The 22,558-nt window shown below is 37.1% G+C and overlaps 1 protein-coding gene across 3 annotated transcripts in view; it reads left to right on the top strand.

Annotated features, from left to right (window-relative positions):
- CRIM1 (cysteine rich transmembrane BMP regulator 1) overlaps positions 1 to 22,558 on the top strand; it is a 1,124,265-nt gene that overhangs the window by 521,216 nt on the left and 580,491 nt on the right. For all 3 annotated transcript variants that reach the window (XM_053711878.1, XM_053711879.1, XM_053711880.1), the window contains one exon: positions 8,660 to 8,781. In XM_053711878.1, the coding sequence (XP_053567853.1) occupies positions 8,660 to 8,781 (122 nt within the window). The remainder of the gene's footprint in view (positions 1 to 8,659; positions 8,782 to 22,558) is intronic.

Here is a 22,558-nt window from a genome sequence, read left to right on the forward strand (position 1 = left end):
GCTAGAGTTAAACATTTTGCTCTAGTCTGGTTGCATTTGTATTACAAGTCTCAAAAAAAAGTATTTTGCTCTAATGTTAACCCGTATAGCGTGAAAAACCTGACTTAATTTTTTTACGTACGCGTGCATGTATTCCCCCATAGAAATCAATGGAGAAAAAAAAAAAAAAAATAACCCCAGATCGCACAAACACCATTGCATTTTTGCATTCCCCATAGAAGACAATGGAGAGTTTTTTTTATTTTTAAACGGAACACCCATCGCACACACAACATAGCATATTCGCATTAGCAAATGTGAAATATTTACAGTAAATACATAGTTAAAACTTTTATGAAATATGAATATTGCATAAATATGTTTAATCATGTTTTTATCTACTTAATAAAAGGGCAAAGGGCTCTAATGCACTTATATACTGTATATGTGTGTACATATATATTAATGTTTTTATATGTGTATATATGACTGTAAATACATGTAAATATGCACATATAAATACATTAATATATATGTACGAATATATATAAACACACATATACATCTTTAGCAATGTATATGTATGTGTCTCAATGTTAAAACCATTTGTCTGCCTTTTTTTTCTAACACTTGAGATCTCCTATCTTTGAGCCCTCATAAAAAAAAATTGTGCAATAATTTTTAGTTAATATGAGTGTAACTGTGCTTTGTATTGTATTTTTTCAGTGTTTTGTGCAACTTTTTTGGTTTCGAAAATAGTTAACCACAGCTTTGAGATCGCCGTAAGGATTGAATTGTAAATGTCTAGCGAAATCGCGATTTTGCTCAACTTGTAATATCAGCGGAATGAAAAAGGTTTGCGAAAACATGATATCGCTTGTGCAAAACAGTTTGCGCTTCACTTGTAATCCAGCCCATATTTTTCTTTTTGCACCTTTTAAGGGTATGGTTCTCTGGTAACATTGAATAGAATAGTTGATCATGAAGAAATGAAATCCCCAGAATCTGTATGAAAAGATCTAAAATTTATAGTAATACACTTTTAAGCACTAGAATGCAGCAGTGGTTGTACAATATATAGGATTTTTAAAGCATTGTTGCAAAACGTCCGCCATATAGTGATCCAAACATGCATGCTCCTAATCCTACCTAGGTATGGTATGCTCTTTAACAAGGGATACAAAGAGAATAAAGTACATCTGATAATAGTAATAAGCAAATTGGAAGGTTTTGTTTTTTTCAATTGTACGCTCTTTGTGAATCATGAAAGAAAAATGTGAGGTTTCATGTCCCTTTAAAAATTCTATATGTTCCACTCAGACTTTATGCTGTCTGCCTGTTTTATATCTGTTCTTAATGATCCTCAACAGAAAAGATAGGGGCGACCTAGGGTTCAACTTTACATTACTTTAACATTAAGAAACTAAGGGCTAGATTACGAGTGGAGCGCACAATTTTGCTTATGCTAGCGTGATATTTGCACTCCACTTAGTAATATCAGCGCACATTTGCGTGCACTGGTATTACTAATTGGAGCGCAAATATTGCGAACGCGACCTCGCGGTAGCAATAACCGGTCACTTTCTCCAAATTATCTAAAAAATGTTAAAATACTACAAATATATTCAATTGTTTTTTTAAAGTTTATACCAAAAGATTAGCTGATTGAAGAGCACACGAGGATATGTGGACTAAAGCATGCCCCCCCCCCACACACACACACACCTACACCCACACTGAATAAGAAAACCTAAGAACACAATGGTGATTATTTTTAAAATCACATACAGAATAATTTTCACATCACTGACTGAAAGGAATTGAAATGGACATAAATATTGAATGGTTCCACCTTAGAGTGTTCTCCATTTTGCAGTGGTACATATAAGTAAAATTAATTGTATTGGGGTTGATACTGTTTGGTGTACCACATACCATATTTTAAAGGTGCTATACAGGGAGTGCAGAATTATTAGGCAAATGAGTATTTTGACCACATCATCCTCTTTATGCATATTATCTTACTCCAAGCTGTATAGGCTCGAAAGCCTACTACCAATTAAGCATATTAGGTGATGTGCATCTCTGTAATGAGAAGGGGTGTGGTCTAATGACATCAACATCCTATATCAGGTGTGCATAATTATTAGGCAACTTCCTTTCCTTTGGCAAAATGGGTCAAAAGAAGGACTTGACAGGCTCAGAAAAGTAAAAAATAGTGAGATATCTTGCAGAGGGATGCAGCACTCTTAAAATTGCAAAGCTTCTGAAGCGTGATCATCGAACAATCAAGCGTTTCATTCAAAATAGTCAACAGGGTCGCAAGAAGCGTGTGGAAAAACCAAGGCGCAAAATAACTGCCCATGAACTGAGAAAAGTCAAGATTGCAGCTGCCAAGATGCCACTTGCCACCAGTTTGGCCATATTTCAGAGCTGCAACATCACTGGAGTGCCCAAAAGCACAAGGTGTGCAATACTCAGAGACATGGCCAAGGTAAGAAAGGCTGAAAGACGACCACCACTGAACAAGACACACAAGCTGAAACGTCAAGACTGGGCCAAGAAATATCTCAAGACTGATTTTTCTAAGGTTTTATGGACTGATGAAATGAGAGTGAGTCTTGATGGGCCAGATGGATGGGCCCGTGGCTGGATTGGTAAAGGGCAGAGAGCTCCAGTCCGACTCAGACGCCAGCAAGGTGGAGGTGGAGTACTGGTTTGGGCTGGTATCATCAAAGATGAGCTTGTGGGGCCTTTTCGGGTTGAGGATGGAGTCAAGCTCAACTCCCAGTCCTACTGCCAGTTTCTGGAAGACACCTTCTTCAAGCAGTGGTACAGGAAGAAGTCTGCATCCTTCAAGAAAAACATGATTTTCATGCAGGACAATGCTTCATCACACGCGTCCAAGTACTCCACAGCGTGGCTGGCAAGAAAGGGTATAAAAGAAGAAAATCTAATGACATGGCCTCCTTGTTCACCTGATCTGAACCCCATTGAGAACCTGTGGTCCATCATCAAATGTGAGATTTACAAGGAGGGAAAACAGTACACCTCTCTGAACAGTGTCTGGGAGGCTGTGGTTGCTGCTGCACGCAATGTTGATGGTGAACAGATCAAAACACTGACAGAATCCATGGATGGCAGGCTTTTGAGTGTCCTTGCAAAGAAAGGTGGCTATATTGGTCACTTATTTGTTTTTGTTTTGTTTTTGAATGTCAGAAATATATATTTGTGAATGTTGAGATGTTATATTGGTTTCACTGGTAAAAATAAATAATTGAAATGGGTATATATTTGTTTTTTGTTAAGTTGCCTAATAATTATGCACAGTAATAGTCACCTGCACACACAGATATCCCCCTAAAATAGCTATAACTAAAAACAAACTAAAAACTACTTCCAAAACTATTCAGCTTTGATATTATTGAGTTTTTTGGTTTCATTGAGAATTTTCATTGAGAAAAAATACAACTTGCCTAATAATTCTGCACTCCCTGTATATATATATACAGTTGTATGCAAAAGTTTAGGCACCCTTTACAATTTGCATGAATTTGATTTATAAATCATTGGGTGTTTGGATCAGCAATTTCATTTTGATCTATCAAATAACTGAAGGACACAGTAATATTTCAGTAGTGAAATGAGGTTTATTGGATTAACAGAAAATGTGCAATATGCATCAAAATGAAATTAGATAGGTGCATAAACTTGGACACCCCAACAGAAATATTGCATCAATATTTAATAGAGCCTCCTTTAGCAGAAATAACAGCCTCTAGACGCTTCCTATAGCCTGTAATAAGTGTCTGGATTCTGGATGAAGGTATTTTGGACTATTCCTCCTTGCAAAACATCTCCAGTTCAATTAGGTTTGATGGTTGCCGAGCATGGACAGCACGCTTCAAATCACCCCACAGATTTTCAATGATATTCAGGTCTGGGGACTGGGATGGCCATTCCAGAACATTGTACTTGATTTTGAGCAGTGTTTTTGGTCTTGTCTTGTTGAAATATCCAGCTCCGGCGTAACTTCAACTTTGTGACTGATTCCCCAACATTATTCTCAAGTATATGCTGATATTGAGTGGAATCCATGCAACCCTCAACTTTAACATGATTCCCAGTACCGGCACTGGTCACACAGCCCCACAGCATGATGGAACATCCACCAAATTTTACTGTGACTAGCAAGTGTTTGTCTTGGAACGCTGTGTTCTTTTGCCGCCATGTATAACGCCCCTTGTTATGACTAAATAACTCAATCTTTGTTTCATCAGTCCACAGCACCTTCTTCCAAAATGAAGCTGACTTGTCCAATTGTGCATTTGCATACCTCAAGCGACTCTGTTTGTGGCGTGTGTGCAGAAAAGGCTTCTTCCGTATCACTCTCCCATATGCTGAATTGTTAAACCATGTACAGTGACACCATCTGCAGCAAGATGATGTTGTAGGTCTTTGGAGGTGGTCTGTGGGCTTTTTTTGACCGTTCTCACCATCCTTTGCCTTTGCCTCTCCGATATTTTACTTCTGGCCTTAACAAGAACTGTGCCTGTGGTCTTCCATTTCCTCACTATGTTACTCATAGTGGACACTGACAGCTTAAATCTCAGCAATAGCTTTTTTAGCCTTCCCCTAAACCATAATGTTGAACAATCTTTGTTTTCAGGTAATTTGAGAGTTGTTTTGAGGCCCCCATGTTGCCACTCTTCAGAGGAGAGTCAAAGAGAACAACAACTTGCAATTGGCCACCTTAAATACCTTTTCTCATGATTGGATGCACCTGTCTATGAAGTTCAAGGCTTAATGGGCTCACCAAACCAATTGTGTGTTCCAATTAATCAGTGCTAGGTAGTTACAGGTATTCAAATCAACAAAATGACAAGGGTGCCCAAATGTATGCACCTGTCTAATTTCGTTTTGATGCATATTGCACATTTTCTGTTACTCCAATAAACCTAATTTCACTACTAATATTACTGTGTCCTTCCGCTATTTGTTAGATCAAAATAAAATTGCTGATCCAAACACCCAATTATTTATAAATGAAAATCATGGAAATTGTCAGGGGTGCCTAACCTTTTGCATACAACTGTATATATATATATATATATATATATATATATATATATATATATATATATATATATATATATATATATATATTTATTTATTTATTTTTAACACAAAAGTTAAAGGCACATGAAACCCAAATATTTTCTTTAATGTATCAGATAGAGCACTGTTTTTAAACCTGTCCTCACGCCTCTCTAACAGTCCAGATTTTCAAAATTAGTTTGGGGGAGAGCAGGTTAATAACCATGTTAACTAATCAGCTGATTATTTCACTTCTCCTCTGGTTCAGATAGCCTCAAAATCTGGCCTGTTAGAGAGGTATGAGGAAAGGTTTGAAAACCAGAGAGATAGAGCATACAACCATTTTCTAATCTACTTATCACATTTGCTTTATTCTACTAGTATATTTTGCCCTTTGTGTTTTTTTGACAGCTGTATTTTGGTTTTGGGTTTGCACACACTATACAGAGTGGTAGCTTTACATTTCTAGCAGTGTTGAAGTTGTGCTACATTATTTATGTTGCCTGTGTATAAAAACTGTTAAAATGTAAACCCCCCTCTCTGTATTATGTGTGCTAACCAAAATAGCTGTGGAAAAAAACAGTAAGATCACCTGATCTGTGAGTGTTCATCATTTTGTTACAGTGTTCAAGTATTGGTAAGTTCTAGAATGGTGGTTCCTAGTATGAAAATGCAGAGTTCACAGATGGAAGATCAATTAAATACAGTAGTATTGTACAATCACAAAGTACATGATAAAAAGACTGAATCTGATTTTTTTTTAATGAGTAATAGATTTTTTTCTAACAAGTTTCAAAATTTCCTTAAATTTGCCGGCCTCCTGTGTCATGTGACATCTATCAGCCAATAACAGACTCATATGTATACACTATGAACTCTTGAACATGCTCAGCAGGTTGCAATTTGATAATGGAAGTTAATTGGAAAGTCTCTTAAAGAGATATGATACCCAAATATGGAAGATTTTGAAAGTGATGCTGTAAAAAGCTGACTAGAAAATATCACATGAACATCTCTATGTAAAAAGGAAGATATTTACCTCAAAATTTCCTAAGTATTCACACCCTAATGTAATTGACTTTAAGCAGCCAATCAGAATGCTAGTCCCAGGACTTGCAAGGGAGTGTGCATCTGCATCATCCTATTTTCCTATTTATTTTAAGGAAGTTTACTTTAATTAAATCTTATGAGATCACAGCCAACCAATACATAACCTCAGCACTGCAGATTTTGATTGGCTATTGTTTTTTTTCTCCTTACAGCTGGACAGCAGCTGAAGTATATCTGTTCACAGAGCACTTACTCTGCTGAGCTTAAAAAATGTGAGGTCAAATATCTTGTTCAGGAGATATTTTCTAGTTCGCTTTTTACAGCTCCGCTGCATCACTTTCAAGTGATTTAGCATGGGATTATTATGTCCCTTTAAAGGGACAGTCTAGTATAAATAAAACTTTCATTATTCAGATAGGACTTTTAATTTTAATCAACTTTCCAATTTACTTTTATCATCAAATTTGCTTTTTTCTCTTGGTATTCTTAGTTTAAACTAAACATAGGTAGGCTCATATGCTAATTTCTAAGCCTTTGAGGACTGCCTCTTATCACATGCTTTTTAAATCTCTTTTCAACACAAAGAGACAGAAAGTACACTTGGGCCATATAGATAACACTGTGTTCAGGCACAGGGGGTTATTTAAGATTTAGCACAACACAATGCTAAATTTAAGACAATAGATAATAAACAGTCACAGTCATGTGATCAGGGGGCTGTCAGAAGATGCTTAGATACAAGGTAATCACAGAGGTAACAAGTATATTAATATAACTGTGTTGGTTATGCAAAACTGGGGAATAGGTAATAATGGGATTATCTATCTTTTAAAACAATGACAAGTCTATGGTAGACTGTCCCTTTAAGACTGTATGCTCTATATGAATCATAAAAGTTTAATTTTAACTGTAGTGTCCCTTTAATGCACAACACCGAAATTCAACATGTGCTCTTCAAAAATTACTTCAACGACCCTAATATCATCCCTTGATACTGTCAGCCAAGTATATTTTTCTCATAAATACTAATCATATACCTTACAGCAAAGGTGGGAAATATTTAGCCAAAGCTGTATACAAACCAGTTGGAGGTTAAAGAAAAGCAATAAAAGGCATTTTCTTTTTCTTCTATTTTTCTAATTTATTTTTTTATTTTGTATTATTTTTAAGTGCTTTTTTTTTTGCTAAGCACAGAGGAATACATTGATAACACAAGCTCTTTTATGGTTTATTAAAAGAAAGCTGTTTTTCATTATTTTACAGTTTAATAAAGAAGTGAGTGAAGAATAAAATATTGCTTGGCTTCCTTTTAGCTCTGAGACACATGTTATTAAATACATATTGTCAAGGGAAATTTGTCCGAAGAACAGTAGCTCTATTCTTTGCATTTTACTTCCTATTTTTATTACAATTATAATAGCGTCGGTCCTGTTTCAAATGAGTCTTGGGAGGAAACGCATGCTGTCAAAATGCAGTCATCCATTGCAAGTATATTTAATCGAAACTGATATCAATTAATATCATGCCGATTATCATTTAGATTGAGAGAAGAAAAAAAAAACAAAATAACGTTTCCAGCTATCAAGTTCAGCTGTCGTCAAATGTCAAGCACAATGCGTTTCCCTCTATGAGTTAGAACTGGATTAAAAAGACCGAAGATTAGCTTTTTTCGTTTTCTTATATGTACTGACAGTGTGTGTGATGTTGTTAATTGTCTTAACTCAGGAAAATAATATGTTTATATTTTAATTATACACTTTTAAAATAAAAACAAAAAGTATAATCATTGTAAAAATCATCTATTGCAGATTCATGCTTGAAAGATATATACAAGAGTCTTCCTTATTTTACTTGGTTCTCTGTATACACCAAGTCAATACTTAGGTATTGAAATTTCCAAAAGTGGGAGTTTTAATAAAAAAAACAAAAAACATTTCTTTAGTTGTAGGGGTAAACCTAAAAAAGCAATGTTGCCATATATTTAATAATTCGCAACTGGTATAACTAATCATTGGGAACTCATTTAGAGTTTTTTCAGTAAAGTGTCCTTTTAACATGAATCAAACAAAGTTATAAGCAGTAAGATTATGCATACACTATCTAAAGGAGTTAATTTATTTCCTTCCTCACTCTCTGTCAATCTCTATTTCTTCTCTTTCTGGGCCCAATGATCAACAAAAACTCACTGGAACTGGTACTGATAACACCTCTTAGATAATCTCCCAGAGTGCAAAGAGTTTTAGGGTATGTCTTTCTCTCTTTCTCGCTCTTTTTCTTTTCTACAAATAAAACCTGATTTCATTTAGGACGTATGTTTTTGGCAACATTTGGGCAAATACTGATATGTTGTTCTACATCTCACAGATTTTCTAGGACACAACTTGACTACTCCACATTTGTTGTCAACAATGCATTAAATCAGAGGTGTACACAGTGACTGCCGTAATAAAGTCATTGATATAATAGGTAATTGATATGAATAACAAAGAACATAACCTTTGACTCTGTCCATATATGTTTTGCTTATCCACAGGTGTGAGTGTCTCTCTGGACTATGTACCTTCCCTGTATGTGAACCTGGAACAATTCCCCGTGTAGTCTCACAAGGGGATGGAACACCAGGAAAGTGCTGTGACGTCTTTGAGTGCTTTAATGGTGAGTACATTCCATTTTCTCACTGTGTAATTTGCATTAAATGATAGAGACATTGGACTAGATTCATGAAAGCTCCATTAGGCTACAGAAGGAGTCTTGGTATTCAGACGAGATAATGTTTGAAAGTAATTGAGCATTACTTATATATATCTTTTATAGCTGATAGTCATTGGGCGTTCCTTTCATTAACATCTATAGTTGTGTTAACTGCCCCAATACATGATATATTGCACAATAAATGAGAACCACTAGCAACGTGTAAAAAAAATAATTACAACCACAACACTCAGGTTCTGTAAATGGGTTGTAATTATGCCAACGTTGTCTCACTTGATAGAATGAAATTTGTCTTAACAATCTCGCAGACGCCAACAAGAGGCTAACTTTGGGCATTCTGTTTTATTCTGGAGCATTTTCAAGTCATGGTTGGATTTTTTTAACTTTGACTTAACTTCTGAAATTATAAAAAAAGTGATTGACAAGTATCTCATTTGGCATCAAGTCTAATTATTTCAGAGTTGACAATGTTGTCGTCTTTTTCATTTATTGTTTTCTTTTGTGTCTTATAAAAGTTGTAGTGTTTTCAATACGTTTTTGTGATGCCACTAATGAAATTTGTCCTGTGAGTCAAGAAGTTAACAGTTGCGAGATAGAAGCTTCTTTGTTGAGTAAAATTCAACAGAGTTGAACTCACCGCTCCCTACTCTATACTGTCAGAAAAAATTGTACGGTTGGGGTCCGTTTGTGAACACTTAGGGTACAACTGCTGTGGTTGTACCCTCAATGGATAATAATTACACCTTAAGGAACTAATATGTACCATTTAGCAGTAAATAAGGTACAAATATGTTTCCAACTGTCAAAAGGTCCATGTCTGTACCATTTAATCCCCCCAAAAAGGTACAATCACTTGTATGAATAAAAAGGTTGAGGGGGATTGATGGTTCAAGGCTGCCAAACCCTGCAAGTCCATATCATTTGTACAGCTCAGTTATTCATATTCACATAACTGGCAGTCACCCAAAATGAATGCAATATACATGTTGTACAGCAAAATAATTATGTTCAATTGTTAGTACTATGCAAGAAGTGGGCAAAGCAAAAAAAACAACAACTTAATAACCCATATATTCAATGATACTGTGTTGCTGGTTCTAAATAGCAAACAAGCACTTAACATTTTAATGTTTATATTTAAAGCATCAAGATGTTAACTCTTAAACATAAAGCAAATGTATTAACTAAAATTACAAATATTTTTTTTTCTTTTAAACTCGATAAAATAAACAAGAGCTGTTTAAGAATCAGTTTTTTTAAAAATAAAATAAAATTGTAACCGTTCCTCAGTCACATACATGGACATTGTGTAACACGCCATAGCACCATCTGTTGGTTGAGAGTTCCTTGACATGTGTAACACAGCTCCATCTATTGGTAGCAGGTTCATCACTGGGGAAATAGACTCATTTGGATATATTTTGCATAGAGTGACAATTCAATGTATGGTTGTGAGTTTTATCGTTTATCCCTCACCCAAATCCCCCTTCTTTTTGTTAGAGTTATATTTTACTATTATGTTGTTTTCTATATGTTTTCTATATATTTATGTTTTTTGTGGCATGTCACCCTAAATTAAATGGGGTGTATTTAGAGTCTAGTACAGAGTGATATAAAACACATTGAGTAGTTCTTTTTGAAACTGTTTGTTTTGCCTGGTTCTTTCAGGTGGTTCTGTAGTAGTCTTTGGGTTTGCTATATGGTTACAGTATCCAATCTTTTTTTAAAACTGAAGTGTGGCTATTGTAATACTGTCTGAAAAAGTACACATTAAATGAATGCATACTTGAATGTTATATAATACATTTAATGAAACAGGATTTGTAATATGCTGTGTTGATGAGTACAAATTTGCCATCATGAGGTACAAAGGGCTTGTCACTGGGGCAGTACCCTTAAAAGGCCAGATTTAAAATGACCTCAAAACCTTACAATCAGATATCAACCTCTTTATTAATGGCAAGAAACAAGCAAGAATCCCTCATATAATACTAACTAAGCACAGGCAGCTAGGGGGCGTTGGGGTCCCCAACCTGCTTAATTACTATGAAGCAGCTAGATTAGCACAAGATGCTCTGTTGGGCTCCTCAATAGGAAATTTGGTGTGGAGGGAGATAGAGGTGGAGATAGGAGACCTCGAGACATCTGGGGATCTGATCTGGGATAGAACACTATCTCCACAACAAATCAAAAAATATTCCCCGGTGACGATATTATCACTTGACCACTGGAGAGCAATGGCGCTTGGGAAGGGAAGGATGCCCAAATTTTCCTCCAAAATGCCAATTAAATACCTAATCCCATGGGAATATCGTAAACAATTAGATAAATGGGGAAACAAGGGTCTTTACAGAGTGGGAGACCTCCTTACGAATAATAAACCACTAACCTTCACTCAGATACAAGACAAACTAGCACCTCTCTCACCCAAATGGTATTTATACCTACAAATACTCTCGGCCCTAAACAAATTTATACCACACATACGAAAACAACCCAGCACCATACTAGAAAGACTATGCAGCACCCAACTGAGACCTAGGCAATCCATCTCTCAATTATACTTAGCAATACAGACTCCAGGGGACTGCACCAAAACACCTTCTATGATCAGATGGGAAGCAGACACTAACTCCACACTAGAGATGCCAGAATGGCAAGACCTTTTTTATTCCTCGTGCAAGGGATTAATTAGTGCGGATTTACGAGAGAACAGCTTAAAGACCATCTTTTGGTGGTACCTGACGCCAGTTAAAACATCACACTATACAGAGGGCAGAAACAAAAACTGCTATAGGGGATGTAATTCGGTAGGCACCTATATACACATGTGGTGGGAATGCCCTAAGGTAGCTTACATATGGAACAAGCTCTCAGCTCACCTCAGCTTTCTCTTAGAAGAGCAAATTGATTTATCTATCTCCCAGGGACTACTAAATGCCCCTATACCAAATTTTAACAAACACATCAACATTCTTATTGCCAAATATTGGAAAGAGGGAGTACCGACATGGAACGAAATTCTAGAGAGATTTAAAATGACATACTCCTTACACGAAGCGGCAGCGACGATGCTGGGCACGACTGACACATTTCACAGGATCTGGTTCTACTGCATACTACACCCAACCTAAAGAACCCCACCCAACACCATATATACAAACAGGGAACATGATCTCAAAGAAAGATGGGAACAGAGTTAGGCAAAATGTAGAAGATAGGGAAGACACGAAGCTATAGGATCAGATGAGGCATTAAAAGCCCCTGCAACCACAGAAAACTAGGAAAACATAGGGGGACCTGTTTCTAAGAAACTGCAGTAATGTACGATTGATAGACCATAACTGACCAAACGTTTTATTGATCTGTTCATTTTTTTTTTAATTTTTTTTTAGTGTTAATTCTTTTAGTTTTTTCTCTTTTTTCACTTTTTTGTAATAAGAACACGTTATGTACTGGTAGTTTTTGACGAGAAACATACCAGGTATGATGCACTAGCATCGAGAATTCATAATATATGACATATGAGTTCAATGATAAGACTGTGAAATTGATAATGGTATATACTGGTTGCTGTGCATCAATGCCTGAGGAGCAGATTTTGTAATTAACTGCATAAGATGTATATTATGTTTGAAAAAGTTGCTTCAATAAAAATTATTTTAACATAAAAGGCCAGATTTGCGGGGGCGTGTCCAAGCAGCGTTCATGGTAGGACGCACATCCTGAGAGCTCCAGGCAGAAGCTTTAACAATCCGCCGATTGTTACTATTACACGGCAAGACTAAACATAAACTACATAAAGGTGTCACAATACTGCTAATTGTGACCCATATTAACTTTCTTAGCTGTGCATATGATGCTATAGACCCAGTTTGGAATATAAAGGCCTAAGGCGGCAGCCTATTATTAGGCATCCACCTCCCCCCGGGAAGAGCCGGGTTATCAGTGCTGCTAGGTAAACTGGCTTACTGAACCTCTTCAAAACCCATCCTTAAACAATCATCAAGCTAAATTATCGCTCTATATAACTGAAAAGCTCTAAAACCCCTGTAGTGAAGGAGAGGCATCTTTATTCAGCAGAGTGTCATAAACATGGCGGAAGGGAGATGTATGATGCGACATGAGGAACTGTTTGCGCAACTTGAACTTTCTTTGCACAGACTTATGGAGAGAGCACCGTACGATCACTTGCTAAAGTGCTTAAGCCCTGAATATGAAGCTACAGCATATCCTAAGGATTCACAGGAAAGAAAGGCGGACCAGATATCCAGACCTGACAATATTAATCACAAAATGGGGGATCCGCATAATTTGAGGAGTGATCTACTAGCCTCTGATACGCAGAGGGGTGCTTATACAGCAGAACTGCACCCGGGACAACAAGAGCTCTTTTCTCTTTGCAGACAGCAAACAACGGAGTCGGCAGCACTGGCACTAATGGCTCAGGGAGACCCCCAACCCACAAAGATTAAGATAAGGAGCCGTGCACTGGGTAATACCTGGACTGAGACGCTGAGGAAAAAGAAGGTATCGGCACATGTAGTAGTAGCACAGACGTTCGGGGGGGCCCACCCGAACGTGCAGCGACCAAAGCTGGCCAAGCATCTCACCTATTTCTACAGCTGGGAGGATCTCCGTAGAACCAGCGTTGTACCAATCATGTCTCAGGTCAGCTCTATGCATCACAGCCTCTGTTCACACGGCGGCGATCATACCCCGAAGAGAGGAGTGGGGTAGCTTGCAGAGGCATCTCTCTGACAGTGTGCGGCTGACTTTGATAAATTGTAGAAAAGAGCAGCAGCACCACACTTTATGAACTTTTAACTGCTTTTAATGATGAAACGTACAGAAAAACAACGACGTTTCGGTCATCAACTGACCTTAATCATGTTGTATACAAAAGTAACTAAACACACTACTTAAATAGCTATATGGGGAGGGGTCACAGATACCTGTGTGGGTGTGGACCCATATAGTTAACACTTTCATACATCAAACAAAGTAAGGTTCTCAAGCTCCCTCTAGTGGATAAAGGTACTTCATTTTAAGCTTCTATAGTGACCTATAAGACAAGATGTAAATACATATATATTATACAAATATCAATTTAAAATATTCTGATTTTTCAAAAAGCAAATATTACAAAAGCAAAATATGTACATAGATACCACACTTATAACAATATATCCAGATATGTAATATATTCACAGTGTTACTTGCCAATCTATTTCCTTATTCATTCCTAGAGGGGCAAGTGTTTGTAATGTATAGATCCAGAATGTCTCTCTGCTTTTAAGAATAAATTGTCTGTCCCCACCTCTCCTAGGCCTCTTAATCTGCTCTATAACCTGGAATCTCAGTTGGGAGATAGTGTGGCCTGCCTGTAAGAAATGGTTAGAGACTGGAGCGTCCCTATTCCCACATCTTATATTGGATTTGTGTTCAACAATCCTATCCCTTATCCGACGTGTAGACTCACCTATATAAATCTTTGAGCATGGACATTTGATTAAATAAATCACATACTCTGAGTTACATGTAAAGTAACCAGGGATTTTGTATTTCTTACCGGTTAGGGGATGTAGGAAACAGTCACCTCTAATTACATTATTGCAATTACAACACCCTAAGCATGGGAAACAGCCGAATTTAGGTTTAGATATATATGTTTGTGTCTGTTTCTTCCCAGAGCCCAAATCTGCTCTTACTAGTTTATCCCTTAGGTTTTTGCACCTTCTATACGCTGGCATAGGTGGTAATTCGAATTCTTTAATTTGAGGGTTAAGATCTTTAATAACAGACCAGTGTTTTCTAATAATGCTGTTAATATTTTTGCTAAGTGGGTTGAATTGTGAGACAAAGACCATACGTTTATTATCTTTTTCCTGCCTCACTGTATTGCCTCTCAGGATAGAATGTCTAGGAATTTCACTGACTTCTTCTATCTGTTTCTGGATAAGTTGTTTGGGAAAACCTCTCTCAATGAATAATTTACCCATTTCAAGTAATCTGGTATGTGCTGTACTGTCATCTGAGACAATTTTTTTGACCCTCAAAAGTTGGCTTCTAGGAAGGCTATTAATCAAATGAGGGGGGTGGGCACTTTCATACCTCAGAAGACTATTTCTGTCACTCTCTTTCCTATATAGGTCAATTTTTAATGTCCTCCCATCTTTGATTACCTTAGTATCTAAGAAAGCCACTGACTCTTCACTGAAGGTCAACTTAAACTTGATGTGTCTAGTGGACACATTCAAATCAGCCACAAACTCTTGTAAGGAGTCAAACACATCATCGATATATCTGAACCAACATAGTCCATATTGTTGAAACAACTGATTAGTGTATACAAATCTCTCCTCATATACATTCATAAAGATGTTGGCATATGTGGGGGCGACATTTGACCCCATAGCAGTACCCTGACATTGTAGGTAAAATTGATCCTGAAAAAGGAAAAAATTGCAGTAGAGGATGAGTTGTAATAATCCTAAGATAAATTCACACTGAATGTTAGAAAATCTATCATTACTCTGAATAGCCTGTCCAATAGCCCCTAAGCCACTTGTGTGTGTAATGGATGTATATAGACTATTCACATCAAGGGTAAAAAGGATACATTTCTCACTTGACACACTCAATTCCTCTAATTTCACAAGGAAGTCACCTGTGTCCTTAATATAGGACATAGATTCCATAGCTAATGGTCTAAGTAGCTTGTCAAGGTATTTGGATACATTTGTCATGATCGAGTTAGTACTGGCAACGATTGGACGGCCAGGGGGGGCCTCTCTGTTCTTGTGTATTTTGGGTAATGTATAAAATACAGGTGTAACAAATTCTTCAATCAACAGAAATTTTTGTTCTTTTTCAGTTATTACCCCATTACCCATTGCTTTATTAATATATTTAGCCAACTCACGTTGTATCTCAAATGTTGGGTCTCTGTCTAATAATTTATACACAGTTTTGTCTTGTAATTGGCCCCTAATCTCTTGAATATAGTATTGCTTATCAAGAATGACGGTGGCTCCGCCCTTATCTGCTGGCTTGCAAATAATCTCACTATTGTTTTTCAAACTTAATAGTGCATTGTTTTCAGATCTAGAGAAATTACTCTGTAAGGTTTTCTTGTCCCTATCTGTGACTAGTTGTTTTTGTTTAAGTACATCAATATCCCTCAGAACAAGCTGTATAAAAGTTTCTATGCTGTTGTTATGCACCTGAGGATTAAAATTACTTTTACATCTTAAACCCAAATTTTTGAGAGACAAAGGTTTATTACCATACTCCAAGTCCGCATTAGTATTATGTCCTTGAACACCCTGTAATTGTCCAAAATATACCTTTAGTTTAATGTTGCGGAATAAAGTATGTAATTCTCTTTGTAGCTGAAAAAAGTCACATCTCGGTATGGGACAAAATGACAGTCCTTTGTTGACTACCTGTTTCTCTGTATCTGTTAGAGTATGTTTGGAAATATTCACCATCAATTCCGCTTGTTCTTGTTCCGTGCCGTCCTCTGTGGCCTGGCTTCTTTTGTTTTGGTATCCATTGTTTTTCCGGCGGTGCTTCCGACCGCCCCTGCGTCTCCTTCGGAGTCCCCCGACGTGTCGCTCGTGGATGACGTAGAAGATGCGCCCGTGTCGCGCATCCGACGTTGCCGTCTCCAATTGGTCGACCCTTGTCGCCTCCTATCGTCGTAATTAGGATCTGTTGCCCATCGATACACCATACCACTGCGATAGTCGTCTTCGTCCCTCTGGAACTTTTGGCGTTTTCGTGCCTCAATGACCTTCTTCATTTCTGCAATATTACTATTCACAGATTGCAGTAATTTATCCACATCCTCGGCCGTCATCATCGCTCTCAATGCTGACTCCTGGCGTGACAGTTCCTCTTTCTGCATATCCAGGTCCCGCTGCAAATAATCCACTGTGAGTACCAAGAGGTCAAAAGAACACTTGTTTAGAATGTAGGTGAATTTTTCACAGTATTCTTTGTTGTCACGCATGAGTGTTGGTCTCACACTCATGCGGAGGCCCCTCGGTATACGTCTTACTCTGTGGTACTCCGCTAGAGTCGTGGCATGTAGCCCATAAGCCAGATTTTTCTTTGATAGTTTCTCAAATTCTTTAGATGATACCTCTGTTGGAGGAGTTTGGAGAAAGTTCCGTGAACCTCGTACTAAGGTGGTAATCCGTGCCGCCTCAAGGTCACTATAGGTAAAAGTCTGTGGTTCAGTTCCATCATTCTTGTTCTCCATGTTTAAATAAAGAGTAGGGAGTGCACGAAGCCCAGTGCAAACAGTCAAGATAGAAAGATAGAGATGGGCCCAGCACTCACCATCCAATTTCGGGTGCACGCCACAGGGGTTTCTGCACTAACCCCCAAAGTAGACAAATTGTAGAAAAGAGCAGCAGCACCACACTTTATGAACTTTTAACTGCTTTTAATGATGAAACGTACAGAAAAACAACGACGTTTCGGTCATCAACTGACCTTAATCATGTTGTATACAAAAGTAACTAAACACACTACTTAAATAGCTATATGGGGAGGGGTCACAGATACCTGTGTGGGTGTGGACCCATATAGTTAACACTTTCATACATCAAACAAAGTAAGGTTCTCAAGCTCCCTCTAGTGGATAAAGGTACTTCATTTTAAGCTTCTATAGTGACCTATAAGACAAGATGTAAATACATATATATTATACAAATATCAATTTAAAATATTCTGATTTTTCAAAAAGCTAATATTACAAAAGCAAAATATGTACATAGATACCACACTTATAACAATATATCCAGATATGTAATATATTCACAGTGTTACTTGCCAATCTATTTCCTTATTCATTCCTAGAGGGGCAAGTGTTTGTAATGTATAGATCCAGAATGTCTCTCTGCTTTTAAGAATAGATTGTCTGTCCCCACCTCTCCTAGGCCTCTTAATCTGCTCTATAACCTGGTATGAAAGTGCCCACCCCCCTCATTTGATTAATAGCCTTCCTAGAAGCCAACTTTTGAGGGTCAAAAAAATTGTCTCAGATGACAGTACAGCACATACCAGATTACTTGAAATGGGTAAATTATTCATTGAGAGAGGTTTTCCCAAACAACTTATCCAGAAACAGATAGAAGAAGTCAGTGAAATTCCTAGACATTCTATCCTGAGAGGCAATACAGTGAGGCAGGAAAAAGATAATAAACGTATGGTCTTTGTCTCACAATTCAACCCACTTAGCAAAAATATTAACAGCATTATTAGAAAACACTGGTCTGTTATTAAAGATCTTAACCCTCAAATTAAAGAATTCGAATTACCACCTATGCCAGCGTATAGAAGGTGCAAAAACCTAAGGGATAAACTAGTAAGAGCAGATTTGGGCTCTGGGAAGAAACAGACACAAACATATATATCTAAACCTAAATTCGGCTGTTTCCCATGCTTAGGGTGTTGTAATTGCAATAATGTAATTAGAGGTGACTGTTTCCTACATCCCCTAACCGGTAAGAAATACAAAATCCCTGGTTACTTTACATGTAACTCAGAGTATGTGATTTATTTAATCAAATGTCCATGCTCAAAGATTTATATAGGTGAGTCTACACGTCGGATAAGGGATAGGATTGTTGAACACAAATCCAATATAAGATGTGGGAATAGGGACGCTCCAGTCTCTAACCATTTCTTACAGACAGGCCACACTATCTCCCAACTGAGATTCCAGGTTATAGAGCAGATTAAGAGGCCTAGGAGAGGTGGGGACAGACAATCTATTCTTAAAAGCAGAGAGACATTCTGGATCTATACATTACAAACACTTGCCCCTCTAGGAATGAATAAGGAAATAGATTGGCAAGTAACACTGTGAATATATTACATATCTGGATATATTGTTATAAGTGTGGTATCTATGTACATATTTTGCTTTTGTAATATTTGCTTTTTGAAAAATCAGAATATTTTAAATTGATATTTGTATAATATATATGTATTTACATCTTGTCTTATAGGTCACTATAGAAGCTTAAAATGAAGTACCTTTATCCACTAGAGGGAGCTTGAGAACCTTACTTTGTTTGATGTATGAAAGTGTTAACTATATGGGTCCACACCCACACAGGTATCTGTGACCCCTCCCCATATAGCTATTTAAGTAGTGTGTTTAGTTACTTTTGTATACAACATGATTAAGGTCAGTTGATGACCGAAACGTCGTTGTTTTTCTGTACGTTTCATCATTAAAAGCAGTTAAAAGTTCATAAAGTGTGGTGCTGCTGCTCTTTTCTACAATTTGTCTACTTTGGGGGTTAGTGCAGAAACCCCTGTGGCGTGCACCCGAAATTGGATGGTAAGTGCTGGGCCCATCTCTATCTTTCTATACGGCTGACTTTGATCCCAGGGACGATACTAGCTTCCATCTAATGCTATGTAAAAAGGACTCTGGTAACCTAGCAATGGTAATGCCTAATTTCATACTGTGAGTCGTTAAATTGTTGAGATATTTCTCTAAGTTAATCAACCACCTTTTTATTTATGTTTCATTTCATAATGTGATTAGTTGAACTGTTTGAAGTTTATCCCTAAGTTAGGCGAACATTTTTTTTTTTTTTTTCTTTGCTCTCCCTTATCAACTTCCTTACATAACGATACTCTTAGAAATGTTTTAAGATCATTCTTGGGCAAAGCATAGCAGAGTTGCATAGTAGAAAGATTGACTCACTGCTACTATCTCTTATATTCCACATAATTCGCACTTATTTTATAATAGGCTTCTTCTCTTGCTTATATATGACTCAGTCCTAATGTTTATAAGCCCAATATTGTCTGAACAAGCATATGTACAATGTTCCTTACTATACTAAAACTGTCATATTCAAATAGTTTGTCTCCCTTGCTTATAACTCTCTCCCTTACCTCTATATATCCCCAATATTGATTATCAGTGTATCTGTCATAGGCCCAATAGAGGTCAATATAGCTAGAAAATTGGGAACAAAGTATTATACCAAGATTGTTATACTAAAATTGTTTGTTTTCCTTGCCCCTTGCCCTCCCCCTCACTTCCATATTCCCAATACTGTTCATATGTCTACCTATCACAGACCCAAAGGTGGTCTATATAATTAGAAAATTGGGATCCGTTCCCTATTCTAAAAACGTTATATTCAATTTGTTTGTCTCCCTTTCCCCTAGTTCTCCCCCTCACCGCTATATATTCCCAATTTTGACCATATGTATATCTGTCATAGACCCAAGAGTGGTCTGCATAGTGAGAAAATTGGGATCAATTAAGGCATACAGTGCAATTAACAGGTGTCTTCAAGTGTTGAATTGACTGATCATAAGCATGCCTTACACCTTTAAACAGTTTGTACAATGGACTATTGTGATGAAGTTTAATATTGTATCAGCTTCGATGTACTATGTGCACATTTAATTTATGCCGTGTATGTTTTGTTTATCAAAATAAAGCTCTTTTGAAAATAAAAAAATAAAATAAAAAAAAAGGCCAGATTTGCACCTTTTTTTAAGGGTACAATATGGTACCATAGCACTGAGGTCCAATCTAGTCACCAAATGTACATATTTGCCTTTGAAAGGTACAATCTGCAAGGGTACTAATTTGTACCCATGTTAAAGGGTACAGCGGGTGTACCTTTGAGGGTACTGCCCTAGTGACAAGCTGTTGTACCTCTAAAGGTACAATTTTTGCACATTTTTTTCTGACAGTGTAAGGATAGGTGGCTAAATAAATAAAAATATAAATCTATATAAATTCCGCAACATACAAGCAGCAAAGTTGAAACGAGTTTATCAAGGAGATATTGGTTTCTCCAACTAGTTTTAATGAATCGTGGCCATTATTTTGTATGATTATATAACCAATCTCCCAAAAGACCAAACTTAATCAGAAAGGAGACAAATTACATCAGCAAAAATAAATAGATTATATAAATAAATAAATAAACAAACAAATAATACATTGTACAAGAAACTGCTGCAATTAGAGGTTGCGGAGAGGACACATTTTCTTAGTTCTTTAACCTTTCAAAAGGTTTACAAGTCGTCTGGATCTATTTAATTAACAGTTTAAAAAAGAATATAGTTTGCATTCAACTTCACATCAATGGAAAGGAAGAAACAATAAAAAGGAGACAAATGCATCAAAGTTCATTTAACGATTCGTGGGTGTGGGGTTGCTCATTTATCTGATTTAATCATCCACTGGTTGCTGTGTATTTCTATGCTAAATGAGTTCACTTCTGAGAGCGCAATTTATTTTTTAACCTCTTGGTCAAGCTGTGAACTGTCTTATCTCTTACCATTACCCAAATAGGATCAAAAGCATGCAAGTAACCTTCATGCATGTAACGCTTTTGACATGGTTGAAGTCAAAATGAGATAAATCCCATCAAAGGAAATCAGTCAGAGGTTATGGCACGTGATAGGAAGCAGTGATATTTTCTTGATGTGGCAGAGCAAATAAGAACGCTATGTACAGTACTTATGCTTTTTTATGTCAGCTTGATATCATCACAGTTCATGGCTAATGCATGCCATCTATTATTTTAACTGATTGTCAAAGAGGGTGTCAGTTGACAGTACATTAAAGGGACAGGCAACTCAACAAATTGTATTGTTTAAAAATATAGATAATCCCTTTATTACCCATTGCCCCGTTTTGCACAGCCAACACGGTTCTTTATTACCTCTGTGATTTCCTTGTATCTAAGCCTCTATTGGCAGCCCCTGATCATATGACTTTTTATTTATTATCTATTGACTTGCATTTTAGCTGTGTTGTGCAGAACCCACGGGCATGAGCACTATGTTATCTATATGGTTCACATGAACTTGCAGTCTCCTGTTGTGAAAAACAAATAAAGAAGCATGTGATAAGAGGCTGTCTAGTGGCTTAGAAACAGGCAGATATGTAGAGGTTTAAAGGTTATAAAGTATATTAATATAACAATGTTGGTTGTGCAAAGCTGGGGAATGGGTAGTAAAGGCATTGTTTTTCTTTCTCTTGCAAGGTGTATCCAGTCCACGGATTCATCCTTACTTGTGGGATATTCTCATTCCCTACAGGAAGTGGCAAAGAGAGCACACAGCAGAGCTGTCCATATAGCTCCCCCCCTAGCTCCACCCCCCAGTCATTCTCTTTGCCGCTCTAGCAGTAGGGCATCTCCACGGGAGGGTAAAGTGAATGTGGTGTTAGATTTGTAGTTTTATATCTTCAATCAAAAGTTTGTTATTTTTAAATAGTGCCGGTTTGTACTATTTACTCTCTGGCAGAAAGTGATGAAGAATTCTGCTGAGAGGAAAATGATTTTAGCATGTTGTAACTAAAATCCACTGCTGTTCCCACACAGGACTGAGGAGTATCAGAAAACTTCAGTTGGGGGGGACAGTTTGCAGGCTTAACTGCATTGAGGTATGTTTCAGTCATCTTTTTTCTAGTCAAGACACGATAATGCTAGAAGACTGACAGGAATCCCCATGAGGGAAGGGTAAGCCATATTCTGAGACTTAGTATAGAATAAGGGCTTATTTAACAGGGCTCAATAGGCTGGTGGACACAGTGACAGGGCAATCGATTATTTTATTCAGCAAATACTCATTGGTAGACACTTTTAAACAACTTTGGTGTGTTTATTACGGGTTTTTTTATCCACATGGCATAAATTTAGTCACCTAAGTGTGA

The sequence above is a fragment of the Bombina bombina genome, chromosome 4, assembly GCF_027579735.1.
Source record: "Bombina bombina isolate aBomBom1 chromosome 4, aBomBom1.pri, whole genome shotgun sequence".
Lineage (NCBI taxonomy): Eukaryota > Metazoa > Chordata > Amphibia > Anura > Bombinatoridae > Bombina > Bombina bombina.